This window comes from Periplaneta americana, chromosome 2, assembly GCF_040183065.1.
Source record: "Periplaneta americana isolate PAMFEO1 chromosome 2, P.americana_PAMFEO1_priV1, whole genome shotgun sequence".
NCBI lineage: Eukaryota > Metazoa > Arthropoda > Insecta > Blattodea > Blattidae > Periplaneta > Periplaneta americana.
In genome coordinates, this window is record NC_091118.1 from 136,458,682 (window position 1) to 136,486,358 (window position 27,677).

Consider the following 27,677-nt stretch of genomic DNA (forward strand, 5'->3'; position numbering starts at 1 on the left):
AAGATGAGTCATATTTTATGTCTATTTATTGCGAAAAATTGAAGAATTCAAGTTTGAGAATTTTTAAACCTCCTACTAAAACTATTAAAAGACGGAAAAGTCCTTACTCCTACAAAAATATCTGCAGTGAGTATTTGCTTAAAGAAATCGAGCAGGATGCTTCAATCAACTAGTAGTAGTTGTTTCTGATAAGTATGCGGTGATGCTTCACAATACCCTACTGTGGTGTAGGGGTCAGCATTCTGGTTTCTTATGCAGAGGGCTCGGGTTCGATTCCCGGTCGGGTTGAATTTCCTGGTTGAGGTTTTTCAGGGTCTTCCCTCAACCGTAAGGCAAATGCAAGGCAATTCGGACCACAATATCCCTGAATATCACGGGCCTCATTCATCACCGAAATCATATTCATAACAAATCAGTAATACATATACAGTCGCCATCTAGTTCATAGCAATAGAACCAGTCTCAACAATAGTACACAGGCCTTCAGATTTCACCCAAAAACTTAACTCGCGATATGACCAAAGATGTTAAAGCGAGTATAAATAACAGCGAGGAAAAAAAAAAATACCCTACTTTCAAGATGACAACAAGTCTTCAGTATTCAACTTGAAGTGCAATGTAGTTGTTTATAAGGTGGATTAGTCAATTTTAAAGCGCAGTTTAATTTGTTATTCTTATTAACACAAATTGTAGATGAAATTATTAGGGATCATCAGTGTGGTTTTAGGCGTAATAGATCAACTATTGATCAGATATTTTGTATTCTACAGATAATGGAGAAATAATGGGAGTATAAGGGTACAGTGCATCAGTTATTCATTGGTTTCAAAAAGGCATATGACTCGGTTAGGAGAGAAGTTTTATATGATATTCTTATTGAATTTGGTACCGGTATTCTCAAGAAACTAGTTCGAGTAATTAAAATGTGTCTCAATGAAACATACAGCAGAGTTCGTATAGGTCAGTTTCTGCCAGATGCATTTCCAATTCATTGTAGGCTAAAGCAAGACGATGCACTATCACCTTTACTTGTTAACTTTGCTCTAGAGTATGCCATTAGGAAAGTCCAGGATAACAGGGTTTGGAATTGAATGGGTTACATCAGCTGCTTGTCTATGCGGATGATGTGAATATGTTAGGAGGAAATCCACAAATTATTAGGGAAAATACGAGAATTTTACTTGAAGCAAGTAAAGAGATAGGTTTGGAAGTAAATCCCGAAAAGACAAAGTATATGATTATGTCTCGTGACGCGAATATTGTACGAAATGGAAATATAAAAATTGGAAATTTATCCTTTGAAGAGGTGGAAAATTTCAAATTCCTGGGAGCAACAGTAACAAATATAAATGATACTCGGGAGGAAATTAAACACAGAATAAATATTATGGGAAATGCATGTTATTATTTGGTTGAGAGTCTGCTGTCAAAAAATCTGAAAGTTAGAATTTATAAAACAGTTATATTACCGGTTGTTCTATATGGTTGTGAAACTTGGACTCTCACTTTGAGAGAGGAACATAGGTTAAGGGTGTTTGAGAATAAGATGCTTGAGCTAAGAGGGATAAAGTTACAGGAGAATGGAGAAAGTTACACAACACAGAACTGCACTCATTGTATTCTTCACCTGACATAATTAGGAACATTAAATCGAGACATTTGAGATGGACAGGGCATGTAGCATGTATGGGCGAATCCAGAAATGTATATAGACTGTTAGTTGGGAGGCCGGGGGGAAAAAGACCTTTGGGGAGGCCGAGACGTAGATGGGAAGATAATATTAAAATGGATCTGAGGGAGGTGGGATATGATGACAGAGACTGGATTAATCTTGCTCAGGATAGGGACCAATGGCGGGCTTATGTGAGGGTGGCAGTGAACCTCCGGGTTCCTTAAAAGCCACTTAGCGAGTAGTGAGTATTAACACAAATAGTATAAGTCCTATCTATTTTATTCGGAAAGAAGCTAGGTGTACCAAAGACGCTAGGCCTACTTGAAATGAATTTTTTAAGAAAATCAGAATATTAAGGTCTTATTTTTGCTTAAGTCACTTTAGTTTGTTGCTTTTACTAAAGGAGTAACTTAAGGTTTTTACCAACATGAAATATATAAGTTATAGTGCACTCTTTAAGTTTTATTTTTTACTAATTGCGGGTATTTGACTTTACGTCATTAACCCATATGAAGCCAGTTATGTAGACCAACAGAGTCATTGCCCAGGGTGCTCCATGGGAGGTTGGTCTGCATCCGCGATGAGTTGATGATGGAGATTTGTTGGTATGTCACAGGAAAACCGGAGCTCCTGGGGATAACCCCTGTGTTACCTAGACCACGAGCTTGAAAGTCTGTTCATGACCCAAATAAATTTTGCAATGTATGTGGATCCTTTACAACAAAATCTCAGTATGAATGAATCACACTGGATCTGCAGAAGATATATACGTTTTATTTTGGGGATCAAGATAAGGATTGGGCCTATCATATGTGTTCCACATGCTCCAATGGTTTGCATGATTACTTTATCAAGAGAAAAGTAACAATTCATTTCACAATTCTTATGGTTTGGAGGGAGGCAAAAATCATAATGGTGGTGATGTTGATTATGGCGATGATGATTGAAGTTTTTGTTATGTGAACACAGGGTCGTACGCAAGGAGGGAGGAGGTTGCGTGTTTGAACTCCCCTCCCCCCCTCCCCTTGATTAAAAAAAACACATTTAGATTTGATTTTTAATCCATAATCATTTTCCTTTCTCTAATAAAATCTAATCGACATAAAGCATAGTCCTCCTACCTCTTCTTCAGTATAATCTTTGTGCTTGGTGCTGTGGCACATTCGAATTATAACAATTCTGTCTTTATTATATAGAGACCTACAACTAGTATCGACCTTGTAATAAAATGAAGCTGACACGACATGAAATTTAACTTCTTCTGAAATATATTGGAAAGGTTGTTTTGACAATTCTGTAGCACAGATGTTAAATATTGTGCATTATCGATTTTAAATTCATTTTAAGAGTAATAATAATAATAATAATAATAATAATAATAATAATATTTATTAATACTATACACTTGAGCTACATTAGGCATTGCAGCCCGAAAGAGCAGAAGCTCGTGTTCTGACTTTATTGTGAAATGTTCGTTTAACGTTTTGTACATTTGACAGTTCATATTTTTAATAATAATAATAATAATAATAATAATAATAATAATAATAATAAATAATAATAATACACAAAATTTAAAATACCAATAATGTAAATTATAAACAATTTTAATAATAACCTCCCCTTGACAAAATTCTGCATGTGCCACTATGTGAACATTAGTGGTTTTAATTTCTATAGAATATGGTATGTGAATACTTTACATCAGTTATCATTCCTCCTGACAGTGACTACATACCAGGAGCTAAGACTTCAACACCACAAACTTTGTCAAGAAGATGAGGGATGGGTGGAGTGGAGAAAAATTCTCTCCAGCACCGAAACTCGAACCCGAGAGGATTCAATCCGGCATCGGAACTGGAATCCGATGTGGCTTGTGGCTTAGTGGATAAAGGGTCAGCATGTAGAGCTGAAAACCCGAGTTCGAGTCCCGGTGCTGGAGAGAATTTTTCTCCACTGCACCCATTCCTCATCACATGGTAACACAGAATTCCAGCACGGAAATATCATACGTACTTCGGTACATCACAGTAATTTGTCAGGAAGATCTGAATGACCTTATAATAGGTCTTTGTCTTTCTAAACAAAAAGCAGAGTTGCTTGCCTCTAGACTAAAAGAAAAAATGTTCTGAATAGGCATGTTGAATTGCCGCCTTTTTAACGAGAAAGCAACCATGTAGGCCTATTGAGGAAGTTCTTCACTCGTGTCTATATTACAAGCTTGAACACCATTTTTTCTGTGAAATATAATTAACCAAACAAATGCATATCTTTATAATTAAATTGAGTGTGATCTTAAAATGCGTTGTCCATTTTTATGAAAGGGCTAGACTAGCTTTTGACGCCTAGTAAATTTTTTTTATCCTCTGGTCTACACATATTATTAAAAATATTGTAGCGTTTTACATTCACTACCGAAAATAGTACCCAAGGATTATATAAAAAAATCATATCCGAAACGTTTCCTGCCCCTGTAGTTCTAGTAAACGGGGTTCTACTTAAGGCATACTGTAATATACCGGGTAGTTACAATATTTAACTCTCACTAGGATAAGTTTCAAAATCGACGACATGAAATCCTGTCTTGCCGATGGGAAGTTATTACTACCTCTCGAAGTAATAGTTTAATTAATTTCGGAGAAATGACAGCGATCACGCCCAGTGAATATTTATAAATTACCAACAAATATTTTAATTCTGGGTGTATCTTTAGCGATTCTAAGACTGGTATGAGTTGTTGTTGTGTAGTCAACTGTCCGAAGACAGGTCTGAACCTCACAAGTGATACCAAGAAGGCACCACTTATGAGGCAGCTAGGCCAGGAGGTAATGAGGTAGGATGGCCAGTTCCTTTCCCCCTCCATTGCATACAGTTCAGACTAGCTACATAAAACACTAATCAGACTTCAGATGCATATAAACAATTGTTCTTCCTCTGACACTTATATCGTCAAGTGAGATGTACTGCCTGATAATAGATGTAGGCTATCTACATATCAGTCAGAACCTTAATCAGAGGTTAAATATGTAGTGAGATAATTTAGATTATGGAAGGGATGGACAAAAATAATTGAACTCAACGTTTTGGAGCAGCTTGATAAATGTGTTTCCGTAGGGAAAAAAATGGAAACCCAACCATTAGTATAGCTTCTAACTATAAAACCAGGTAGGAGAATCATACGGTACGTCAGTTATTTTGTCTAGTGTTGTTTTGGCAAGGAAGCTTTGATTACGTGATCACTCTTCTTCGTGTATTTTTAATGTTTATCTAAAGACCCTCAAGTAAGCAAGGGAGGAAATGGCCAAGACTCAATTATTGAAGTAAATTATGATGATGACGACTACGATGTAACCATGACAAAACTTTCGCTATATGATCTAATTATCATGTCTGTAAAGTTCAGACGCTTCTGAAATTTACTTGCGAAATTCAACTTAGTTTACTGTATCTAACAGTATTAACTTTCAAACATCGAACATTTGCGGTACATTAGTGGTAAAATTATCGTGCGTATGAACTTCAGATCCTTCAGTTAATATCCCTTAGAGCCAACCGTGTTCTCCAGGGTATTAATAAGTTCTGTGCAATTCAACAAGTCTCAACTATCGGGTTACAGAAAGGCTTTGTTAATTATACAGCGCAGTTCACGTTAAGGAATCCATCATTTCATAAATAGAACGTGTTCCTTGATCCAAACGCATGTAGTACTTGGTATTTAAAAATTGTTTCTCCTGTTACCGTACTTCACAGAGGTGTCACAGACTTCTAATTCCACACTAAAGCTGCATCTACACGGTATTCGCGTACGCATGCAATCTGGGAAGAATAATGAAAGAATCAAGTTCAAAATGCGCGTTCAATTAAGATGCATGAAGATTTTGTGTCTGTATGGTGCGTCGTTTTGAACGTCATCTTCACTACATATACAATATATAAATTAATATTAATTATCAATCTTGCATGCATTGCTTGAATGCGTAAAGTTCAAAGAAAAGTTGAACCGTACAGATGAACCTTAAGGCATACGTTGTTGAGAAGCTGAAAAAATGCAAAAAACAAGAAGCAGTGTTGTAGGTCTAGGTTTATGCATGCGATGTGACCTATAAGTTAAAATGTGTATAAATAATTAAAATAAAATATTATTTATATACTAGATCTGATTGATAACTTTATTTAAAATTTTGTCACCTTGTTTATGGTATATCTAGGTTTTTTCATAAAAACTATTTCTGTGGTATTTAATCTTGTTTTCGAAATGTCCAGATTTCGCTACCATATGCATATTATGTATGGACATACAGCAACAAAGTCGAAACTATTAAATCATAATCATCACGATAATGATGATGATGATGATAATAATAATAATAATAATAATAATAATAATAATCTTTCAGGGCCGTATTCATAGACATTCTTAGCGTGGGCTTCTGGTGGATGATCAGCGAACTAACGTTTTTCGTATTCATAAACCAGTGTTAGCGATATGATATGATATTAACTCCGTACTAGTAACAAGTCGATAACCGAGGCTAGTTTAGCACGCTCGTAGCGCGGGCTAGCGAAATATCTATGAATAGCACCCTCAATGATTAATTATCAAGGTTTGTTTCAGTCTCATTAATTTGAATTAAATTTATTCTCTCCATTGCATTGCTTTTTTGGTCTATCAATATTTTTTTTTTACCTTTTTGTTCATAATCTAATACAGTATTATTTTTGATACCATATACGATTTTCGGACATTCTTTGAAGGCGTCCCCTCCATTCATTTCTATATTGCTCTATTCTTTCATTAATTTGAAAATATTTAATTAATTTCTGATATCTTTACTTATTTTTTTATCCAAGCAAGCATATTCAGCTATATTTAGAAATTTTATTTCAGCTGCTTCTACCATTCTTTCTTCTTTTCTATTTATCAAAATCCATATTTCGGAGTCATAAGTAATATCGGAAATCATTACTTTATAAAATTTAAATTTAGTTTCCCATCAGGTATTTTCAGATATTTCTTTTTATTCTTTATGACTTTGTGCGTCTTGATTACGTCATTATACTTTCTAGTGAAAATTGGCGTGATAGATATAGGCCTATCAGCTAGTGACATAATCTCTGTGCTATATGTCTCTAAGGAAAAAACCGGTTATTGTGAATCTAAATTCGCGCGTTATAATGATCGGATGTGTTATTACAATATTCGGCGATATTTTATCATTCCAATATCTAAAAACAGTTAACAATACTGATTCTGGCAATATTTTCAGCTCAGCTTTCCATTGATCAGAAATTTGGAGATAGTTTTTCACAACAATCTGCACTTTACAGAGTGTTCCACTATATGTACAAACTGCACGGGTGAATAGAGTACAATGAAACAAGGTGAAACGTTCTAATGAACATAGATCCGGAAACCAGTTGTTCCCAAAATTATGTCTCGTCAGTATATTATGCTTGGAAGTAACATAACACCCGATATGTACTAGAGGAAGACAGCTTTTAACATGTACTCAATATGACCACCGTTCATAAGGCAGGAATCAGTACATTTCCTCATTGACAATCGTACGTTTTCGAATATCCCTGATGAGTCTCTAATGCCTTGACGATCATTGACAATACATTTCGAGTGTTCGTTAACATTATCAACAGGGATGAAATGCACAAAACATATCAAATATCCCCCCCCCCCCACAAAGTCCAGGGGATTGAAGTCGGGGGGACCTGGAAGGCTATGGTGTTGGTAAACCACGGCCAATACATCTATTGTGAAAGCTTGTGCGTAAGAATTCTCGAACGTTCAAATGAAAATGAACCGGTGCTTAAATGAGGTTGCAAATGTACGACGTGTATTCAGTAGGTGGCTACAGTTTTGACATATCTTGTAAACAGTTGGTTTATGGACCTATGTTTATTGGGCATTTCTGCCTTGTTTCTGCCTTCTAGTCACCCATGAAGTTTGTACTTGTAATTTTGAAACATTCGGTATATTGGGAAAATAAAATAATGTGTAAAATTCGAATTAATCGTAGTTAATTTCTTACAGAAAATTAAACCCTTTTTGACAGTGTTGAACATGGCATTCTATTCCCATGAATGCAACATCCCGAAAATCTTGCATTACCGGTAATCATTGTCTTGTGTCACCCCAACCATATTCATTGTGGAAGTAGGATCATAAAGGTGAAACTTAATTTATTAAGGAATGAACTAGGCCTGTGGACTACTGCTATGCCGAAGAATTGGCATAGCTTCTTTATTGTCACAACATTGTACAAAAACAAAATAATTGGTATAAAAACAACGATATGTTGCACTACCTCACTGAATATTTACAAGGGAGCTAACAGATCTAAATTACAGAACAGTCAATTGTTTTGCATTTCCTTACGTTCTGATAAGTACCACAACAAAGCCCAGTACTTGAGCAATTGACATCCTGTCTTACTAAATATATATTATGGACCTAGCGTTCTTGGCAGCCACAATGATTTTATTTAACATCATGAAACAAATTATTTGAGAAGTGTAAAGTTTATATGATACACTTTTTTTATTTTATATGCTTCAATTAGAAGTGAAAGATTTCATCACTTCTAGAAAGCAAAATGTTTTTAATAAGTTTTTTTATGTAATAATGTTGAATCAGAAGTCTATTTCTCAAATGTTATTTGTACACGCGATTCCAGCTATTTCACAATAAGTGAAATACTTAAAATGTTCATCAGTTCTCTCCACCTTACATACCTGAGCACATAATGTTCAATAATGATCTTATTATTAGTGAAATTTATCCTGATATTTTATATTTACAAACTGTGCAAAGTGGCAAGATTGTGTTAAATATGATGTAATATTTACTTTATTTCGTAGAATATGCTCAGTCCTACAGTGTTCACACTGTTTTTCTCTTCTATTCTGTACCCTCTTTATTATGTTAGAGCTGCGGGATGATTCAGCAGTCACTTCTGAACATTATGTGATCTGTTTAAAATTTAAATTATTTCATTTAGTTTTAGTTGACCTGGCTACTTTGAATGATTCTCCACCTTTGCGAAAATGATGGTCACTTATGGGATCCAATCCTTCGTATTCAGTGTTACTATCATCGTAATAGGCATAATCATAAGCTTCGGGAGTTTTTACGCCTGAGTTTGTTCCAGATGTTGGCTGCTGCGAAGGCTTTGCAACTTTCTTGACTCCACCGTTGGCAGGGACATTTTCGTGACGTGGCTTCACCGTCGTTGGACTTGCAGAATACGCGTTGTAGTTACTGTTCCTCTATTGATAGTTTGTTGTTGATGATGGCTCTTTGCTTGACGATGGTACAGATGTCTGTTTTGGATAGTTCTGAGACACAGTTGTCTGTGGTCTTCGCATTGTTGGATTCGTTGCTGAAACACTAAACAGCCTTGGTGCAGGTGTTGTCTGAGAGTAGTAGTTATTGTTATCATTTGACTGTCTTGAAGAGGAAGCGTCAGAAGAATAAGTTTGCGTATTTGTGTAAGAAGTTGTTTTTGGAGTTGTATTGCTGTTGTAGTAATTATTGTTGTAATTCTGAGAAGATATATCAGATGCAGTAGTGGACGTTGTATAATTGTAATTATAGTTCTTAGTCACTATTGTACTTGTCTTAGTATTGGTATTGTAGTTGTTTTGGAAGGTATTGAAGCTGCTAGGTCTGTAATTGTTACTCGGCGCTGTTTTCAGAAACTCGCCATCTGTTTTATCATCAGCAGCAGCAAAATCATCATTGTTGGTATTATTACGTCCAAAATTGTTATTATTGTTATTTGTTCTCTGATAATCGTAGTTGTTGTAGTTATTATAATCTTCGTTACTAGATCCTGATTGGTAATTGTAATTCTGAGCCTTAGACGTTGGGGCCAATGTTGTTGTGGACACAAAATTGACGGTAGATTTAGTGCTCGAGTAATCTGTGCTCCTCTGATTGTAGCTATTTCCAAATCTCTTGTTGTTGTATGCATCATACGTAGAAGGTGCGAATGTTGTTGGAGAGTAATTTGTTGAAGTACTCTTCGAATAATCATTGGTAGACTGCGTTTTCTGTCCATTGTTGTTATAGTTTGCAAAGTTGTAGTCGTTGTTTGAGCTCACTGGATAGTTTGCTGTTGTTGGATAATTATTTGTTGCAGAATTTGATGTTCCTGCTGCATTATTGTTTGTGTTGTACTTCTGAGTGTTCCTTTGTTGTGATTGATAATTATTGTAATAATTTGCTGTTGTGGCTTGAGTTGTTGAATAATCTACTGGCTTCGGAATTGTTGATTTCTGGGCATTGAAAGTATTGTAATAATTAGCGGCATTGTAGTTGTTGCCTTGGTTGTTAGCATTGTAATTAGTTCCTTGACTGTTAGTATTGTAGTTAGTTCCTTGAGTGTTAGCATTGTAGGTAGTCCCTGGGTTGGCGTTGTAGTTAGTACCTTGGTTGGCATTATAGTTATTAGCATTATTTGTCGACTGCTGATAGTTGGTGGCAGCATTGTTAGTAACTGGCGCCAGTGTAGTGGTAGTGGTAGTTTGAGCATTATTTCTTTGAATAGTGTTGTAACGTGGTTGATAATAGTTATTGCCAGTTCTTGCGGTTCTGTCACTGACTGTGGTGGGGTTCTCTGTTGAGGGGTTGTAATAATTGTTAGTGGTGCTGCTTGTGAATGGTGCTGGATTTTTGTAACTGTTTCTCTGATAATTTCCTGCGTTGTAATTTTGTTGCTGATTGGCAAAATTATTTCCATTATTATTGTTATTGTAATTGTAGTTATCATAATTGCTTGAGCCACGGTTGTTTTGACTATAGGTTGTTGATGGTATTGTCGTTGGCTTTTGAGTAGGGTAGTTCTCTCCTTCTGGCAAGTCGTTCGGTCGCTTCACAAGCTTCCTCACTGCCACTTTCTTCTTGTTTCCCTTTGATGGACGCCTGTAGCTGTTGTCGCTTGAAGTCTTCTCTTTACGTTCCCTGTATGTTTTGTCTTCATCTTCATCATCTTTGCCTTTGTTTGAGTTGAAGAAATTGCTACTGCTGCTACCTCTGTTGACCAAAGAAGTACAATAAATTAGCATACAAAACTCTCAACTGCTTCTCAAACAAAGCTACAGATATCACATGGGAAGCGAAGGAAAGAACCTTCTCCTTCGAGGAATTTGTAGTATTAAGAGGGTCGAGTTTAGGCAATTTAAGGTGGTAGCCTAGCCTCATTAATAATGTGCCTATCTGTACAGTGATCCTTTGTGCTAGGAAATTGCTAAGCCTGCGAAGCTTCATGATTTGAAAATTTAACTAATAACTTCATTCTTTTAATCCTGAAGTCGGTACAGATATGAAAGAAGCTTACTCATTGTTCTTCAGGATCACGTTGATAATGATAATGAAATTGACTTAATGTATGTACTTTTTTGTTTCGTGTTAACGTAATGCTTCTTAGAGGATTATAAAACATGTTTTATTGAAGGTATTTTAACGACTTTTTTTTAATAAGGACTTTTATCAACTTGGGTGAGATGATATTTGGTGAAGGTAAGCCGATTGAAAGAGAGGTTATAGACTAATTAAAACTAATTTTATTGAATTAATATAGATATACTAAAAATTGTCATTGTTGATCAGTCTCTCAACTTCCCGATTCATAAAATTAAACAAGAATCCATTTATTATAATATAGTTTATGTTAACATTTCGAAATTAATTTAATTCCTTCCGTTGGAACAAGAAACAACTTCTCACCAAAGAAATAGAGAATACAGGGATTATAGTCTTGACAGGACCTATGAAGTTTGAAGTAGATAAAGTGGAATCGAGTACCTCCGCTTCCCTGATATTTTCATAGCACTGTTATTTCATTATTGTCACAGTATCTCGAACTAAATCATCGTTATTACAAAACCATTCATTACCTACGTCACACATGCCTTTCTAATAACTTGCGTTTAATGGAATTTACAATTAATAGTGATGACGATGATAATGATAATATAATAATAATAATAATAATAATAATAATAATAATAATAATAATAATAATTAATAATAATAATAATAATAATAATAATAATAATAATAATAATAATAATTAATAATAGAAAAGTCACCGAAAAGGAATGGGTACCTGAGAAGAATAATTACGCTGTCCTTTGAATGAAGAGCATCATTACAATTACAATCGTAATAATTATCATAATCATAATCACCATAATATGAGATCAAGATAACTGCTAACTACTAAAAGGATGGATACTGAAATGGGATAGGACAATCTTTCCTTTTGAATTCAAAGAAGAAAATGTTAATCACAACTTTAATTTTACCATTTTATCACTACCATCATTACTAGCGCAATAATAATAATAATAATAATAATAATAATAATAATAATAATAATAATAATAATTTATTTTTACTTATTTATTTATTTCGAATATTAATGTGCAAAACAACAGCACAAGGCCAATTACAGTTTAGCACAAAATAAAAAAAACAAAACAAAACAGAACAAATGATTATGAGAATGAATGACAGAAAATGACAGTGAGATGAAATACAATCATATAATAGTCAACAATAATTATTCACCAAATGCAACAAAATAAATGGCAATATCTAACAAATAATAAAATGTATTAAATAATACTTACTTCCCCACTCACCCAGTACGTATAGATGATCTGATAATTATCAGAATATCTATTAACGAAAACCATAAATACAATAATTTACTACTTAAATGAAAATAACCAGTTTCATAATTACGTTGTTTTGATATATTTAATATTCAATGCAAAATTAATGGTACCAGTAACAATATATTTTTACAAATCTCATTCACAAGTTCATAAAAATATCTGTGAGAATGTACTACTGAATTAAGTTATAAAATGCCGTAGTTTAAAGGATTACGTTTGAGAGAGAGAGAGAGAGAGAGTGTGTGTGTGTGTGTGTGTGTACAAAGATATATATATATATATATATATATATATATATATACACACATGCATGCACGTACACGCGCACTCGTGCGCGCGCGCACACACACACACACAAACGGGTTATTACTCATAATAAATTAATTAATGAAATAAATTATAAAAAAGACATTAATGAAGTGATGTGGGTATGGTTGTGTTTGTATGTGTATGTATGAATGATTTGAAGTCAAGATCGCAGTACAAATTATGACTATTGTACTTCCCCCACCCCTTAATTAAATCGTATTAGCTTCATTTCCACTGTATTTTATATCTTCTCAGTTTACACATGTAAAATGAGAAATTTGTTACCAGTAACTTTGCCACCATATGTCAAAGTGTATGTCATCGTAACAAAGATAGCAGTGAAGGAATTTTGAGGAAGGCAATATCTTCTAGGAGAAGGAGGTAAATCTGATACAAGTTTTCAATTTTGTGTTTTCAATCAAAACAAGAATTAGAAAGAAATTAATTGTATGTGATTATTATTCTCATTGTCAGAACTAATTGTAGGTATTATCATCAGGGTCATATTACACAAGACTTGAAGGATCGCCTACTCTGTTTGATTTTTAATGCCTAGCTAGCCCAAAAACTAGATATCAGCCTAATGGATCTTGTAAGTAATTCCGAAATGTCAGCTATATTAAGTCTCAACACAGACTTGTAAAATTCAAATTTTTTTTCACCATAAAAGTCTAATTTCATAAATTGAATGTGCTTATGTTTGCAGATTCACTGAGGCCTGGAAGACTTGTCAGGTCCTAAATAGAAAAGAGACTTGGGAACAGCTGGCTGAAGCTCTGATGCGAAATCTTGAGATTGAATTTGGTGAGTATGTGTTGTGCTCCAAAGCATATCGAGTCTCTACAACAGTCTTTCAATAGATTTATTCCTTAGTGCCCTTCTTCAGTATCTCTGGGTCTTCCAAAAACTCTGTGAAAAGAATAATTGAAATTATGAAATGCTTCGAACCGTGTAGTTCAGTTAGTTGGGACACCTACCCAATGCAAAGAGTTTAAATCCAATTGGCCAGCATCTAAACTCTGTTAACAGTCATAGACAAGCACAGCTAGTCTCCATAGTAAGTATACATGTCCTTGAACTGTGAAAAATTCTCAAGTACTCTACTCACAACTCTACTACATATATATCAAAATTGTGAGATCCACTTTACATGAATGTAATTGTGTATAATATATAAAATGACCTTCTGTCCAACACACGCTAACACCACCACAATAGAGAGACAACAAACAAGAGTACCCTAATTTGTAAACAAGGATATCACCACAGTTGCAATGTACATGGCGGACTTAAGTAAATAATGACGGTTTACTATCATTTAAAAAAACATTAGATTCACGGATAACATTTTTTTCTAAGGAGAACACAAAAGTTACAGAAAAATGTTATGGAACTTTTTTGTTCAGTAATTTATGCTCCATCACCAGAATTTTTTGGCTGTTTATATCGTTTACACCCTGTATATCACATACTTTATTTGGATACAGTTGGCTATCATTCAAACTTCTGTAATACAAATTCAACGAATTTTCTCGAGTCTTCATTGTTTTGAAGATTGTAATATACACCAAGATAAGATAAAACTTCGGTTTCTCTGGAGGAAAACAGGCCTTAGGACCGCATGGGTTCCATCCAAACATTATATGTGATAGTCTAGTGATTACAAATACTGTCTACCTTATTGTAGCATCAGTTAGTCGCTCATTATTCACCATCTGGAACTCAGTTGACTTGAAGAAGCCATCACATCAGCTATGGGCATCTCAGGAAGTGATTTTTTTACTTGTAACTACTTGTACTCCAATACACCAAGTGTAGTGTTTATTTAATGGTCAAGATCAATCTTCTTAATGTATCCAGCTTTTTGCTGACAACATAAAGTCCACTGTAGTCTATTCAGTTGTTGTTTTTCACGAGAAATGAGGGGTATTTATATTTTCACTGTTTATTTAATGGTGAACTTAATAAAATTTCGAATTTTCCCAAAATCAAATATCGATAACGTAAATGCCTCCTTTAAGGACGAAGCAAATGACAACAGGGCAGTGTCCTTTCTCATTGAGACTCATACCAATGTACAATCTCAACAGTGGATTTTACATTGAAAATTCAAGCACATTAGATTCAAAACTATATATTTCTGGCAACTTTCCTCTTTTTCCATTTTTTTACTATCTGCATTAATAACAGAGTTTGTCTCAGTCGCCAGACTTTTGAATCACTCTGTATTTAGTTCTCTCTTTTATCTTTGTTCCATATTTTATCTGTGATAGTATAGCCTCCCTTTTACTTCAGGAAATAATTTTTTTTGTGAAAATTAAGTAATGTCCCATGTAAGGCTAGAGCTTCCTACATAAAGGTGGCCCTGGAGTACTTAATTGGTGGGCCATTCCGAGGAAGTGTTCTTACTTCCTAATATATCGTATTGCACTCTTATAGGTAGATAACATCTTAAGTCACACACTAATTTAGCACTTTGCACTATGCATAGCACTTTTAAACTTAAGTCTTCAGTGTTCACACTAAATTATCACTTTTACTATGTGTAACTTTTTCACTTAATTGTGCTGTTTCTTTCCTAGTTCTTTCCACTTCCTTCCATCTTTTATTGTTCTTAACCACTGCTTGCTTGCCTCCTTAGAAAACGTGTCACCCATTTGAGCCTTGGTCTTCTTTGCCCTCTTTTACGTAAGTAGGATCCCACATGGTACCTATAAAATGGAATCTGTTATTAATACTAATTTCAGTATTTAGCCATTACTTATTCTAATTTGCATTCTGATGATTCATTATTCTCTTTTAATTTTAATTCATGCTGTGGGTTTCTTGTACCTTGTATCTGTTATAATTAGGCCTACTATCAATATATTTGTGACATAAAAACTTTTTACGTATTTTTCATGTGAAAAGTAGAGTGACATTGAGATAAATTGATATTGTTTTAAACGTATTTTTGTTACCTACATTGTTTTAGCCATTCGTGTCTACAGACAAACTGGAAACGTTGGAATGGTGTGGTCTCTCCAGTCAATACAAGACATTGAGGACCAGAAGCTTCTAGCAGGACATATAGCCATGTTCCTGAAAGACTTCGACACAGCTCAGGTATGTGTAAGTTTTTAGGGTAATAGGTAGCGCCTATATCGACAATACTACAAATCACGAAATTCAGGTATGCATAGCTTTGAAAACATTAAATTTTTACATGTTATAATATGTTGGGGTTTCGTAACAAGCTATTTTTTACGGTGATGTGTTGTTAGCCCTTCGCTCAACCCCCAGGCTGGAGGACCACCCCTTATTGGCTGTCCACAACTGCTTATTCAATATATTCGCAACTACCCTCCATATCTGGAGGCCGTCTCTTCTATCCGCAATCTGATGATGCGTATTGAAATTGCAAAAGAAAATTTAATTTTAATGTACATGTTGTAATTGGTCCGATAAGCAGGTATCAATATATTGTAGGTAAGTAGTGGCCATCGTTATGCTTAATTTAAATAGATTAAATAATGGATTTGAAATGTTAGTAATTTGTTCATTTAAGAGAGGGGTTTAAATTAAACAGCTTACGTAACCCTCCAAGTGAACCAAGGCATATGCCCCCCCCCCACCCTCTCCCTAGGTCATAATTATGATGTGCATTAATTTGTATAACCTCATGTGAACACAATGTATTGCGTCAGTTTATGGCGATCTATGTAAGCAGCATAGTGCTCCAACTGCTCTTCACTGTCACGAAAGTTTATTACGCCATACATATGTTTTATTCAATATTTGCATTTACAAAACAACATATATTCACAATAATTATACAACATGAGAAATTCTTTTCATAATAAACCGATTGTTTTCTACAGTTTTTACGTCGGCTTTGACTGACACAACGTGAGATCCACTTCCATATGGAAGATCATGTTCTGTTACTCGAATGAGGCGAATGAAGCCACAGGCATAATGTGAACTGTTGCGTTGATGCTGTATGAACGCAGGAGCAGTACAAGTGGCGGTCCGGGCTGCAGGACTCCACTGGCCTCAGTCGAGTAATACCTGCTTGTTGTCAACAACATGCTACTTTATACAACAATCCGCATAGATTCTTATTTTAACTGTCAACGTCAGTTAGTGAACTTGTTAAATTTAATTATATTTAAATATTTAATGTGTAATCAATTGAATATTTATTTTCTTGTACAACCACTTTAGTATTCATGTCCTTTGCACAAATGGCGTATTCATAATTGTCTTGTTATTATGTATGATCTGGTGAGGGTTTATGTTAGCCGAAAACGATAATCTGTATCTATTGTGAAATAATAATGCAGTTATTTAATTAACCTTGTATATTGTAAATTGATAAGCATAACGACGCCCACTACAATATATTGCAAAAAAAAAGCTGATAAAATACAAGTCTCCAGGTATCGATCAAATCTGAAGATGAGATTAGTATCTGTTCACTAGACTTTGAAGTCGGCCTGGGTAGCGTAGTCAGTATAGTGCTGGCCTTCTGTGCTTGAGGTTGCGGGTTCGATCCCAGCCCAGGTCGATGGCATTTATGTGTGTTTAAATGCGATAGGCTCATGTCAGTAGATTTACTGGCATGTAAAAGAACTCCTGAGGGACAAATTTCTGGCACACCAGCGAACTCACATAACCTCTGCAGTTGCAAACGTCGTTAAATAAACCATAATTTTTTAAAAACAACTTAGGACCGGAATTGAACAAATTTTTTGGCAAGATGAAAGTACACATAGTGAAAAAAAGATTCCCAAAAAATATTCACATTCATTTTTCACTACAGTCTCCCCTAAGGTAGGAGGAAGGTATATTTTTGGTCAAAAATGAAAGGAAAAAAAAAAAAAAAAAAAAAAGATATTTTTGTCCTAAATTATAGCAGAGGATATGCTAGTTAAATTCCACCTCCCTCCCATGCCCTAGCACTGTAATAGAGGCCATTTTTAAATGTCTGTTTATGTCATGCCTCATTTTCCGTCACTCGTAACTTTTCAATATAACTTCGTATTTAATGGGCCTATTACTCTACTCAAAAGTTTACGAATTTACAACAGGTGGCAGTATTAACTCAAGAGAGTATGATCATGATGATCCAGAATTTCATTTTATAAAGGAAGAGCATCAGTGTGAGGCAAATTACTCCAGCACATCTCAAGGGATGGAGATGACAGCAGGACTGACATTATGGCGTAGATCTGAAAAGCAGGATTTTGCTACACTGCGTTGCTGAGTGATGGTGATGCAAAAACTTTTACACAACTTCAAGAAAATAAAGTTTATGGTGATGCAGTAATTGAAAAGAGGAATGCATGAACCATGTCGCGAAAAGAATGGGTACTGCCCTCAGAAATATTGCCACAAAAGAACAGGTAAAAAATCCCCAGTTGCTCTCAAAGTAGTAAAGATTGACAGAATCACTAAATATTATAGAGATGCAATTTGTAACAACGTTGGAGACAGGGACAAAATGAAAAGATCCAACTATGCCATTCTGGACCACTGTCGATCAGCAGATCAAGTTCCACGACACATTAAATGTCCTGTTAGAATATCTGATCCTGACGGTAAGAGAAACTGGTGTTTCTATAATAGAGCCATTCCAGAGGAAAGAAAACCAGTTTTTCACACTCAAAAAACAATGAAAACTGCACTCTCTGAAAAAGTGGTAACCAAAATAATACCTGTGTTTCAGAGATTGACACCAAATTTATTTTTAGACAGATACTTGTTAGATAGAACTCAGATTGCAAATTAGTTCTTCATCATATGATTTGGGTACATTGTCCGAAGACAACATTTGTTACCAAGAGAAGAATCTGGCTGTATCTCAGTACAATTTTGGGTGTGCCATAACAGAATTGTCAAAACAAGATCACCTATGTATCTCACTTGGAAGAAAATCCATTATATTAGCCAAAATGCAAGACTTCAGAACTGAATACCGGAGATAAAAACAGTGTATAATAGCCCACAACATGTACAAGAAGAAACTAAAACAGGCTAAACTGCTTGCAGAATAAAGAAAAAAAGGAAGAGGAAGGAGAAACTTATGGACCAGGACAGTTTTAGCTGAGGTGTGGTAAGTTGCGGATTTAATTAGGGAACAACAATTATTGGAAATGATGATAGTAGAAGACGACAGTAATATAATCGAAGCTTCATTGTATTGATATCGAATTTTGAGAACACTTCCTAACATTCTATATATTTTCGACATTGTATGAAACATTAAAAACAGCTGGTACAAATGATTAAATTGTGTTCGAAAATTGTAGGCTATAATTCTGTTGCACATTGCCAGTAAAGTTAAAAATTGAATAGAATACGAAATTTCTGCGAAATTGACTTTCAAAAATCTCCTTTTGAAACAAATTAACTATATAAAAATTATTGTACTTGCATATTATCTTAGATGCGTAGTTTGAAAACATGATTAACAAGAGAAGAATTGAAATAATTGGTGGGTGATTGTGGTGTCAGGATTGGTATCTCAAGTCAAGTCAACCTGTGGCAGCCTTGAACATGCGACGAGATCTACTACAGTGGGACCAAGCACTTCAGTTGGCTGGGAAGCTAGCTCCGGAACAGATACCATACATTGCACGAGAGTATGCCCAACAGCTTGAATTCATGTGAGTACCATATTCCGTGTTTAAGACTACGTTTCCTTTGATAGACAAGATATTTGTTTGCAGATAATGCATGCAAGTGGCTAACATTGCTGCTATTGTAATAATAATGATGACGACGATATTAACAATAAAAGTTCATGGCTACTGAATTTATATACGCAGAGTGTTTCAGAATTTCAAACTGGTGAACTCAAGCAAAATACATTAATTAGTCTCTCCTTTATATCAGAAACATATCTTCTTATTAATAATTTGATTTATGAAAGGTGCTGGATTTCCTATCCCTAATACACATATTACTAACTTGTTGTGTCTTGTGATTCAGGGGAAATTATTCAGAGGCACTGAGTCATTATGAACGGGGTCTGCTGGAGGCACGCCCTATCACAGGTAGAAAGCACGATCCTGATCAGGAGAACCATAATATTCAGTGTCGAGCAGGAGTTGCCCGCACTGCCATTCGTTGTGGTGATATTCGCCGAGGTGTTTCTATGGCAGCAGATATGTCCAGTAGCCGTCAACTGAAGCGAGAGTGTGCTGACATTTTAGAAGGCATGAAGGTAGAATTTACTTATTTCGTTCGATTCTTCTTGCAAATATGAATATGACAAATTCTTGATTTTGTTTCCAAATGGTGACTGGGTTACTGATTTTACATATTTTCTCTAGCATTTTGTTATTACTTGTTTCTGAATGTAGTTATTCTCAAAATAAACAAGAAAAGAAGAGCTATCAGTATGCTTTCATTGACTTGTATTTAACACGTCAAAATCACAGTTACTTCGCATTTAAAATCCATGTTCTTTATCAACTTCAAAATTAATTAACAGTGTCCAGCAATATCTATCTGACTGCATGAGTTTAAGCACAATTTTTTCGTATGATCTTCAGTTTTCTATGTTGGCACTTGGTAAAGAACAGATGATATAAGGGCATTAATCACAGTGATGACATCATCTTTAAAATTTCTTAATGTTGGCAGAAGAGGTAAAAAATTACGTTAATGAACTCTCAGCAGTTAGTTACTTAAGATTTGTAGTGAGAAGGCAGGACATACAAAAGCTAGTGCGTGGAACAATAGATCCAAAATATATGTTCTTGTTAGGTTTAGAGAAAAATTAACCAAGCCTGGTAAGTATAATACCTGTCTTCAATAATGATAAATGCTTTTTCTTCTCTCTGGAATCTTGTTTTAACTTATGTGTTATTCTTTCCTTGTTTATTTTAGGCAAGTTCATATCATTAATAGGTGATTGTTGTTTTAACAAAAATCCTAGTTTATCATGTAACTAATATTATTTTAACTTGATCTGTTATTACTCTTGACTTTTTTCTTCTTATTCTTCTTCTGTAGCAAGATGTGGACCTAGTAGTTTTGTTCGGGCATCGCCATGTCTTTGGCAAACTGATGTAACACTTTTTATTGCTATAGAAATGTAAGAAAGCAGTAGCTTTGATAAACATGTCTCATCTATTCAAAATACTGTATATGTTTGTGTCCGTTTTCTACTGCACTTGTTAGTCATTGCTATTGAATATTTCGAGCTTTTTCCTGATATTTTCACTTTTGCTAGTGTAAGAAACAGTAACGTGCAATGATGTTTAAGTCGATCTGAAATCTGAAATATTTTGCGACAAGTACTGCCCATGCACAAACTCACTGGAGGATGTTAGGAACATTTTTCGGAACTGCCTGTCATTAGTGACAGTTGGAGATGAGTTCATAGTTCATTATGAAAATATTTGCTTGTGCAATAAGTTGTCAGTGTGCTATCCTGAAGATTAAAGTAAGTCATATTTTCTTCATCACCTTCATAGCTCAGGGGGTAGAGCGCTGGCTTATGATGACTGCGGAATAAGATTCGAATCCCAGTGATGATGAAATCGTATTCATTGTGGACAAACCCATTGTTTCTGAGAGGTTTTTCCCTTTTTCTCCATCATTCCATTTCTGTCCATTTCATTATTCTTTGTCTTTACAATAGCATCAACTGACACAGTGTCAGTAGATGTCATATTGACTGATGTACAGGTGGCATCAGTCTAAGGATGTGTAGTATGCTTTCTGAGGATAAAAGGCACTCTAGTGCGACTTCACTGGAATCTTAAGCCTACATGGCTTTCTGGGGATAAAAGGCACTCTAGTGAGACTTCACTGGAATCTTAAGTCTACATGGCTTTCTGGGGATAAAAGACACTAGTGAGACTACACTGGAATCTTAAGCCTGCATGGCTTTCTGGGGATAAAAGGCACTCTAGTGAGACTACACTGGAATCTTAAGCCTACATGGCTTTCTGGGGTTAAAAGGCACTCTAGTGGGACTTCACTGGAATCCTAAGCCTACATGGCTTTCTAGGGATAAAAGGCACTCTAGTGAGACTACACTGGAATCTTAAGCCTAGATGGCTTTCTAGGGATAAAAGGCACTCTAGTGAGACTTTACTGGAATCTTAAGCCTAGATGGCTTTCTGGGGATAAAAGGCACTCTAGTGAGACTTCACTGGAATCTTGAGCCTACATGGCTTTCTGGGAATAAAAGGCACTGTAGTGAGACTACACTGGAATCTTAGTCTACATGGCTTTCTGGGGATAAAAGACACTCTAATGAGACTACACTGGAATCTTAAGCCCATATGGCTGAATAGACATAGCTGAGTAACGATTTCTACAAAAAAGCAATTGTTTAGACTTCAGTAAACATTTCTAAGTAAAGGAGTGGTAAGACACAATATGCCTATCCGAAACTGTGGTGCTAGCCTTCGGCCAACTTCTCTGTACAAAGGAAAGAAGAAGAAATCATATTTACTGAATAGATAGTGCTAATACTAGAATCGTTTTCTTGAACCAAAGGTAGCCTATCCCTGTTTTTGTCATGCTTGAAGACTACCACCACATTTCAAACAGGATTGGTGAGCTATTGCGTGGACAGTGTACTGTTATGTTTGAGAAGATATGACTTCGAATTTTTATGGCATCTCAAAGAGTTGCATTTTATTCTTTACATAGTCACGTATTTCATCTGTTGAAGCTGTTCTTTAAGTGTGTTTTACAATCTGTGCCTGATAGATAGTGCTATGACTCTGACAAAATTCCGCTATGTTCCGCTACACAACTAAAAATAATGTAAAACATAACCAAAATATACCTTACAGTGAAATTTACTGTACTTGTTAGAGAAGGTGCAACTTCAAGGTAGTTATGACACTATTGATACCATTTGTGATGTGGTCATCATTGTTGATTTATAGTATTTGTTATGCAATAAATTATATTAAAAGTTGGAAAAAATTGATAAAACCACTTCAGATAAAAGTAATGGAACATGATAACTGAAGAATGAAGCAAATCTTCGTCGGACAATGGTATAATTTAATTTCACTTTTTTCAAACTGATACATACTTTTACCAAACTTATTGATATGATCATCAGTAATTGAGTATATGTCAATTAACAGTTCTTTTAAATTAGTAAATCTAACTTCCTCCTTAGAAGACCACTAAGTGTTTGGGATTTTAAGCTATTTTTCTTTTTTGCTTTTATATTCCCCATCACAGAGAAAAACCTTTCTACATCTGCTTTTCCATGAGGCAACACTAGACAGTTTAAGTAACTTGTCATTATTTGGAAAAACGCACTCATTATTTTTCGAGTTTTTTTCTACATAAAAAATTGTAAAAGGAAATTGAAAGTAAAAAGTCGCTACATTTCCAATGCTTTTCAGTTCTTGTCTCGTCTTCTCATAGGGTTTAAATTCCACTACAATTAGCAGCACTGCTGAGAGAGAGTTTCTGTATGCTATTTTTAAATATACATAACCACATTTTCCTTGATATTTGATACATAATATACTTTATTTTCTCTTGTTTGTAATCTAACAGTAATTTAATTTTCATTTAATTTAGTAGTGTAGTGTTTTTCTTCTTTATCATTCGTGATAGTATTGTAAGACATTAAAATTCACAGTAATGTATGAAATAATATTGATGTCTGTCAGTATACTTTGTAAATTTTATATCTACTAAATAGTGAATAAAGAAGTGTTAAAGAAATTGTTTTTTATTAAATTAGACAATTTTCACAAATATCATGCTAACAATGTTACTGTTTTTATTTCTGATACAGCAACTAAATGATGCAGCAATGTTATTTGAGAAGGGTCAGTTCTACGATAAGGCTGCATCAACATACATCAGACTAAAAAATTGGCAGAAAGTAGGTGAACTACTTATTAACATCACATCACCAAAGATTCATCTGCAATATGCGAAGGTGAGTCAATTTGATATGTATTGTGTCATTGTGTGAAGTACTTGTTTACTATTTTATGATTTACTTTTGATGTATTATACAAAATATCCTGTAATTATCTATATATTTTATTTAGTTTTCTGTATTCTTTATATCCACTTTTCATATGTGTTAGGATGTATGTAAAAACTCACTGTTATCGTTATGGTTGTCTATCTTTTCGCATAAAAATATGCACTTCCCAGTAAATGGTTTTATGGCACAATCGAAAAAATTCATGCCTCATTAAAATCATTCAACTTCTTCTCTTGTCCGTCATGAGTTTTTATCATTTTTATTTAATAAGTTTCAACAATGTGTCAATAAATCTCTTACAATGATGAGTAGGAATTTCTGAGGTACATACATTATCATATCTATCAGATGATAGACGACATTAAGATATATGAATCATATGCGAAGACTAAGAGGAAGGCAGAAAATAGGAAAGATTGGAGGATGTTGGGTTTGCAGAGAAAGACCTGACCTTGGGCAGAACGCGCGTGCGTACGTGGTTTTTTTTTTCGTCACCTATGTCTACACCATGTTTTCGTGATGTTCCCTGGCACTACCTCATTCTAAGGTACATCAGTAACTACATTATTTTATTCACTGAAATGATCAGTGTGCTATTTATTAGATAAGTGAAGTCTGATTCGTGGAAATTCTGCAAACTCATAAGAACTAAGATTTTTATTAGACATGAATTCTTTCAATAACAATTTATATATAAAGTAATATACTAGATTCTAGAGATCCATTACTTACACATACATAAGCCACTGAAGTTTTTCTGTTTCTTGTTCAGGCAAAGGAGGCAGATGGGAAATATCATGAGGCTGTCAAGGCCTATGAGATGGCTCGTGATCTTGACAGTGTTGTGCGTTTGAACCTGGACTATCTGAACAATCCAGAGGAAGCTGTGCAAGTGGTTCAAGAAACGAAAAGCATAGAAGGCGCCAAAATGGTTGCGAGGTAATAATTTATTACAAATCATTATGAAAAATAAATTTCAAGGCTTTTAATGACATTAAAAAGACGTTTCTGATTTATTTTAGAGATTTCATATGTTTAACTTTAGCACACTGATGCTCTCAAACTATTTGGGTGTGATAAATTTAAAATATTACTATATTCTCAAGAATTACTTAAAATTTATTTGTACCCTGTCATCTGTGCTTTAACAATTTCAGATATAGTACCGTATAGTATAATCAACGAAATCTGAAAATATACTTATTTCTAAATTGTACTTTAATATTTTCATTGCACAGCACATTGATAACAGGAAGTATCAAGCAATACAAAAAGAAGAAAAGAATAAAGGTAATAAGGAAGGATTAACAAATACACGTAAAATAGTTATTTATGGTACTTGTGAGGTAAGTGCATCTTTATTGCGCGAGTGGAAAGATTTAAGCACGAGGCGTCAGCGCAATAAAGATCTTGCTCACAAGTACCATACGCAATATTATCCATGACCATAACGAAAAATCATGTTTTATAAAAGAAAATGCGTTGAAAATAAGTCCTCACATAATCACATATCATGGTATGGATTTTAGAATCGATACGTGTACTAGATAGGTTATGATGTAGGAGGCCATGATTAGTGAAGAATGGTATGTAAGGGGTTGGATAAATAAATTATAATTAATTATATAATTTTAATATACATTTTTTCATTTTAAATGTGTATTTTCGTCTTTTTGAAGCTTCAGGGATTATTTAGAAGTGTTCACAGGACTAATGTGATTAAAATAATTTCACATTTTACTTCTGTAAACTTAAGAGGCATATTAGAACGTAATAAATCATCGTGTCTGTTTAGCTCAGTTGACTAACGTGTGTAACGCGTGTTGTTATGTGGTGTTATAAAATTCTATACATGCAACTTCGTAGGTTCAAGTCTCCTCGCCTCCCAAAAGGTAAATTATTACAAATTAAAAAAAAAATACATATTAGATATGAATGCAATGCACAAATTACGATGTAGTATATGGAGAAAAGAGGAGGAGATTGAGTGTATGTATAATTAAGAAATGGTAATAAAGAAGTAGAGGTAGTGACATCTAGTAACTAATATATTAACTTCTTGAGTAATAGTTGAATGGAAAAGTATACGTGTGTGCCCGGGTACTAGGAAAATACTAATGAACTGTGAGATAAAGTTCACACAGTGAGGTAAAGTCTTTATCTCACTAGTGGAATAAAGTAATGTTGAATAAAAGCCTACTTTACAAACGCAAAAGTATTTAGTAAAGGCATGTTTTTCGTTATGGTCATGAATAAAGAATTTTACTATAGAAGTGACAACTATATTTCACTACCATAATGAAATACACTTAAAATATAACTTGTAAAAGAAATTTGTGCTGGTGGTGGGTGGTGGTAGTGGTGGTGGTTGTGGAGCTTGTGGTAGTGGTGCTGGTGGTGATGGTAGTGATGGTGGTGATAATGGAGCAATTTTGAAATGGACAGACTCCACCTGGGTTCATATTACAATCACCATGGTGAGAATGAGCTAATTGATATTTATGTAGCATAGCATCAGCGTAAACAATTAGCATTTAATTTAAGCTTCTTGAAATGTTAATTAATATTAATAGTTACCGTAACAGACGTATTCTGTAGGACCAAAAAATTAAACTTCATCGTAGATTTTTAAAATGTGTTTCAGATTCTTTCAGAAGCTTAATGACTATCGCTCAGCTATACGATTTCTGGTAATGTCTCGTTGTCATGACGAGGCATTTCAATTGGCAAGACAGCACCACCAGATGGAATTGTATGGTGAGATCCTGTCTAACTCGTTGGAGTCTGAGGCAAGGCCTGATGACTATCGCAGTTTGGCTTTGCATTTTGAAGGAGAACATAACAGCCTTCTGGCTGGGAAGTATTACTACCATGCAGGGGATTATAATAAGGTAAGAACCGAAAAGTACAGTAAACCTTAATGTACACTGTATTTAAGGATGGTTTCGCATTGCAGATATGTTTACTATGGACGAAAAGTGGAGCACACATCTAAATCTATTACCGCAGTATACTGTAACATTATTTAGTAAATGATAGAATTCTCTTTTTGAATGCTGTGGGTGCTTACTGTTGTTATGGAAGAGTTAGGCTGAGTGAGGCTCATAGCAGACTGGAAGTTGTTCCATGAGTAAAAGTTGTTTGCTTAGAAACAAAACATGTAAATATTGCAGATACTTCGTACTTGATAATTATAAATCTTGTTATCACATTAACGTTGCAGATAGTATGCCTGTAAGGTAGGCTATTCCATGTGACAGTTTTCAGTTTGCAACATTGTTTTTGTCAGAAATTTAAAGAATATCACAATTTACAGTGTTATAAATTAATCTTGCGCCTAGATATGATATGACACATTAAGTAGTGGAATTTAAATAGCACATGTCTGTGAAAAAGTACATGTGTTATAGTTAGAATTTCTTTTTCAGGCATTGAAGCATTTGATGCAAGTAATGAAAGCTAATTCAGAAGACACGGAGGCAATCTCCTTGGCGATTGATGTTGTTGGTGTTGCTAATGATGAACATCTAGCAAATCAATTGATAGAATTCTTGTTAGGAGAAACTGACGGCATCCCAAAGGTGAGTCATAAACATATAAATGTACGTGCAGTAAAGTGTCCTTATTCACTCCCAAGACAGTATCCACCCGGAGATTCGAATGGGGGACTATTACTACGAAATATTTTGCTTTATGAGCAGATTAAAATCATTCCTTTTAAGGACACCCTGTTTTTGAGTTGGCGGCTGTATTATCCATATTCAACCCCCAATATGAATGGAGGGCCATATCTGTGTTTGATCAGCAAGTCTGTAAAACCTAGCCGGGAGAACTTAACTGTGTCAACCAACTACTCCCACCTCCGCCTCCTATGGGATGCTTCTCTACATTGTGAGAGACCAACATAGGCGATTACCTGTTGGTCCATGAGAGATTTAATTTCTCTCCTACAACCCATTTCTGAGAGATATTCCCTAATCCACCACGTGAGTACATGCCTTCTAGGGGTTACTGACTGGGAAG

The 27,677-nt window shown here is 34.8% G+C and overlaps 2 protein-coding genes across 3 annotated transcripts in view; one reads left to right on the forward strand and one right to left on the reverse strand.

Annotated features, from left to right (window-relative positions):
- The window catches only part of Oseg6 (intraflagellar transport protein Oseg6), an 84,691-nt gene that overhangs the window by 46,017 nt on the left and 10,997 nt on the right, over positions 1-27,677 (forward strand). For both annotated transcript variants that reach the window (XR_011330982.1, XM_069818503.1), the window contains exons 13-20: positions 13,386-13,483; positions 15,654-15,784; positions 19,178-19,329; positions 19,655-19,889; positions 23,454-23,600; positions 24,427-24,593; positions 26,299-26,545; positions 27,083-27,235. Coding sequence is in view for 1 of the 2 variants with exons in the window: in XM_069818503.1 (XP_069674604.1) it covers positions 13,386-13,483; positions 15,654-15,784; positions 19,178-19,329; positions 19,655-19,889; positions 23,454-23,600; positions 24,427-24,593; positions 26,299-26,545; positions 27,083-27,235 (1,330 nt within the window). In the remaining variant the exon portion in view is untranslated. The remainder of the gene's footprint in view (positions 1-13,385; positions 13,484-15,653; positions 15,785-19,177; positions 19,330-19,654; positions 19,890-23,453; positions 23,601-24,426; positions 24,594-26,298; positions 26,546-27,082; positions 27,236-27,677) is intronic.
- LOC138695362 (GATA zinc finger domain-containing protein 14-like) lies at positions 8,814-10,753 on the reverse strand. Its single transcript, XM_069819781.1, has one exon. It carries the CDS (start codon positions 10,751-10,753, stop codon positions 8,954-8,956), a length of 1,800 nt encoding a protein of 599 aa, XP_069675882.1. The 3' UTR covers positions 8,814-8,953.

What these genes read in the sequence shown, in the direction of transcription:
- LOC138695362 (XM_069819781.1), bottom strand. Translation starts at nt 10,753, where the DNA reads ATGCTAATTTATTGTACTTCTTTGGTCAACAGAGGTAGCAGCAGTAGC.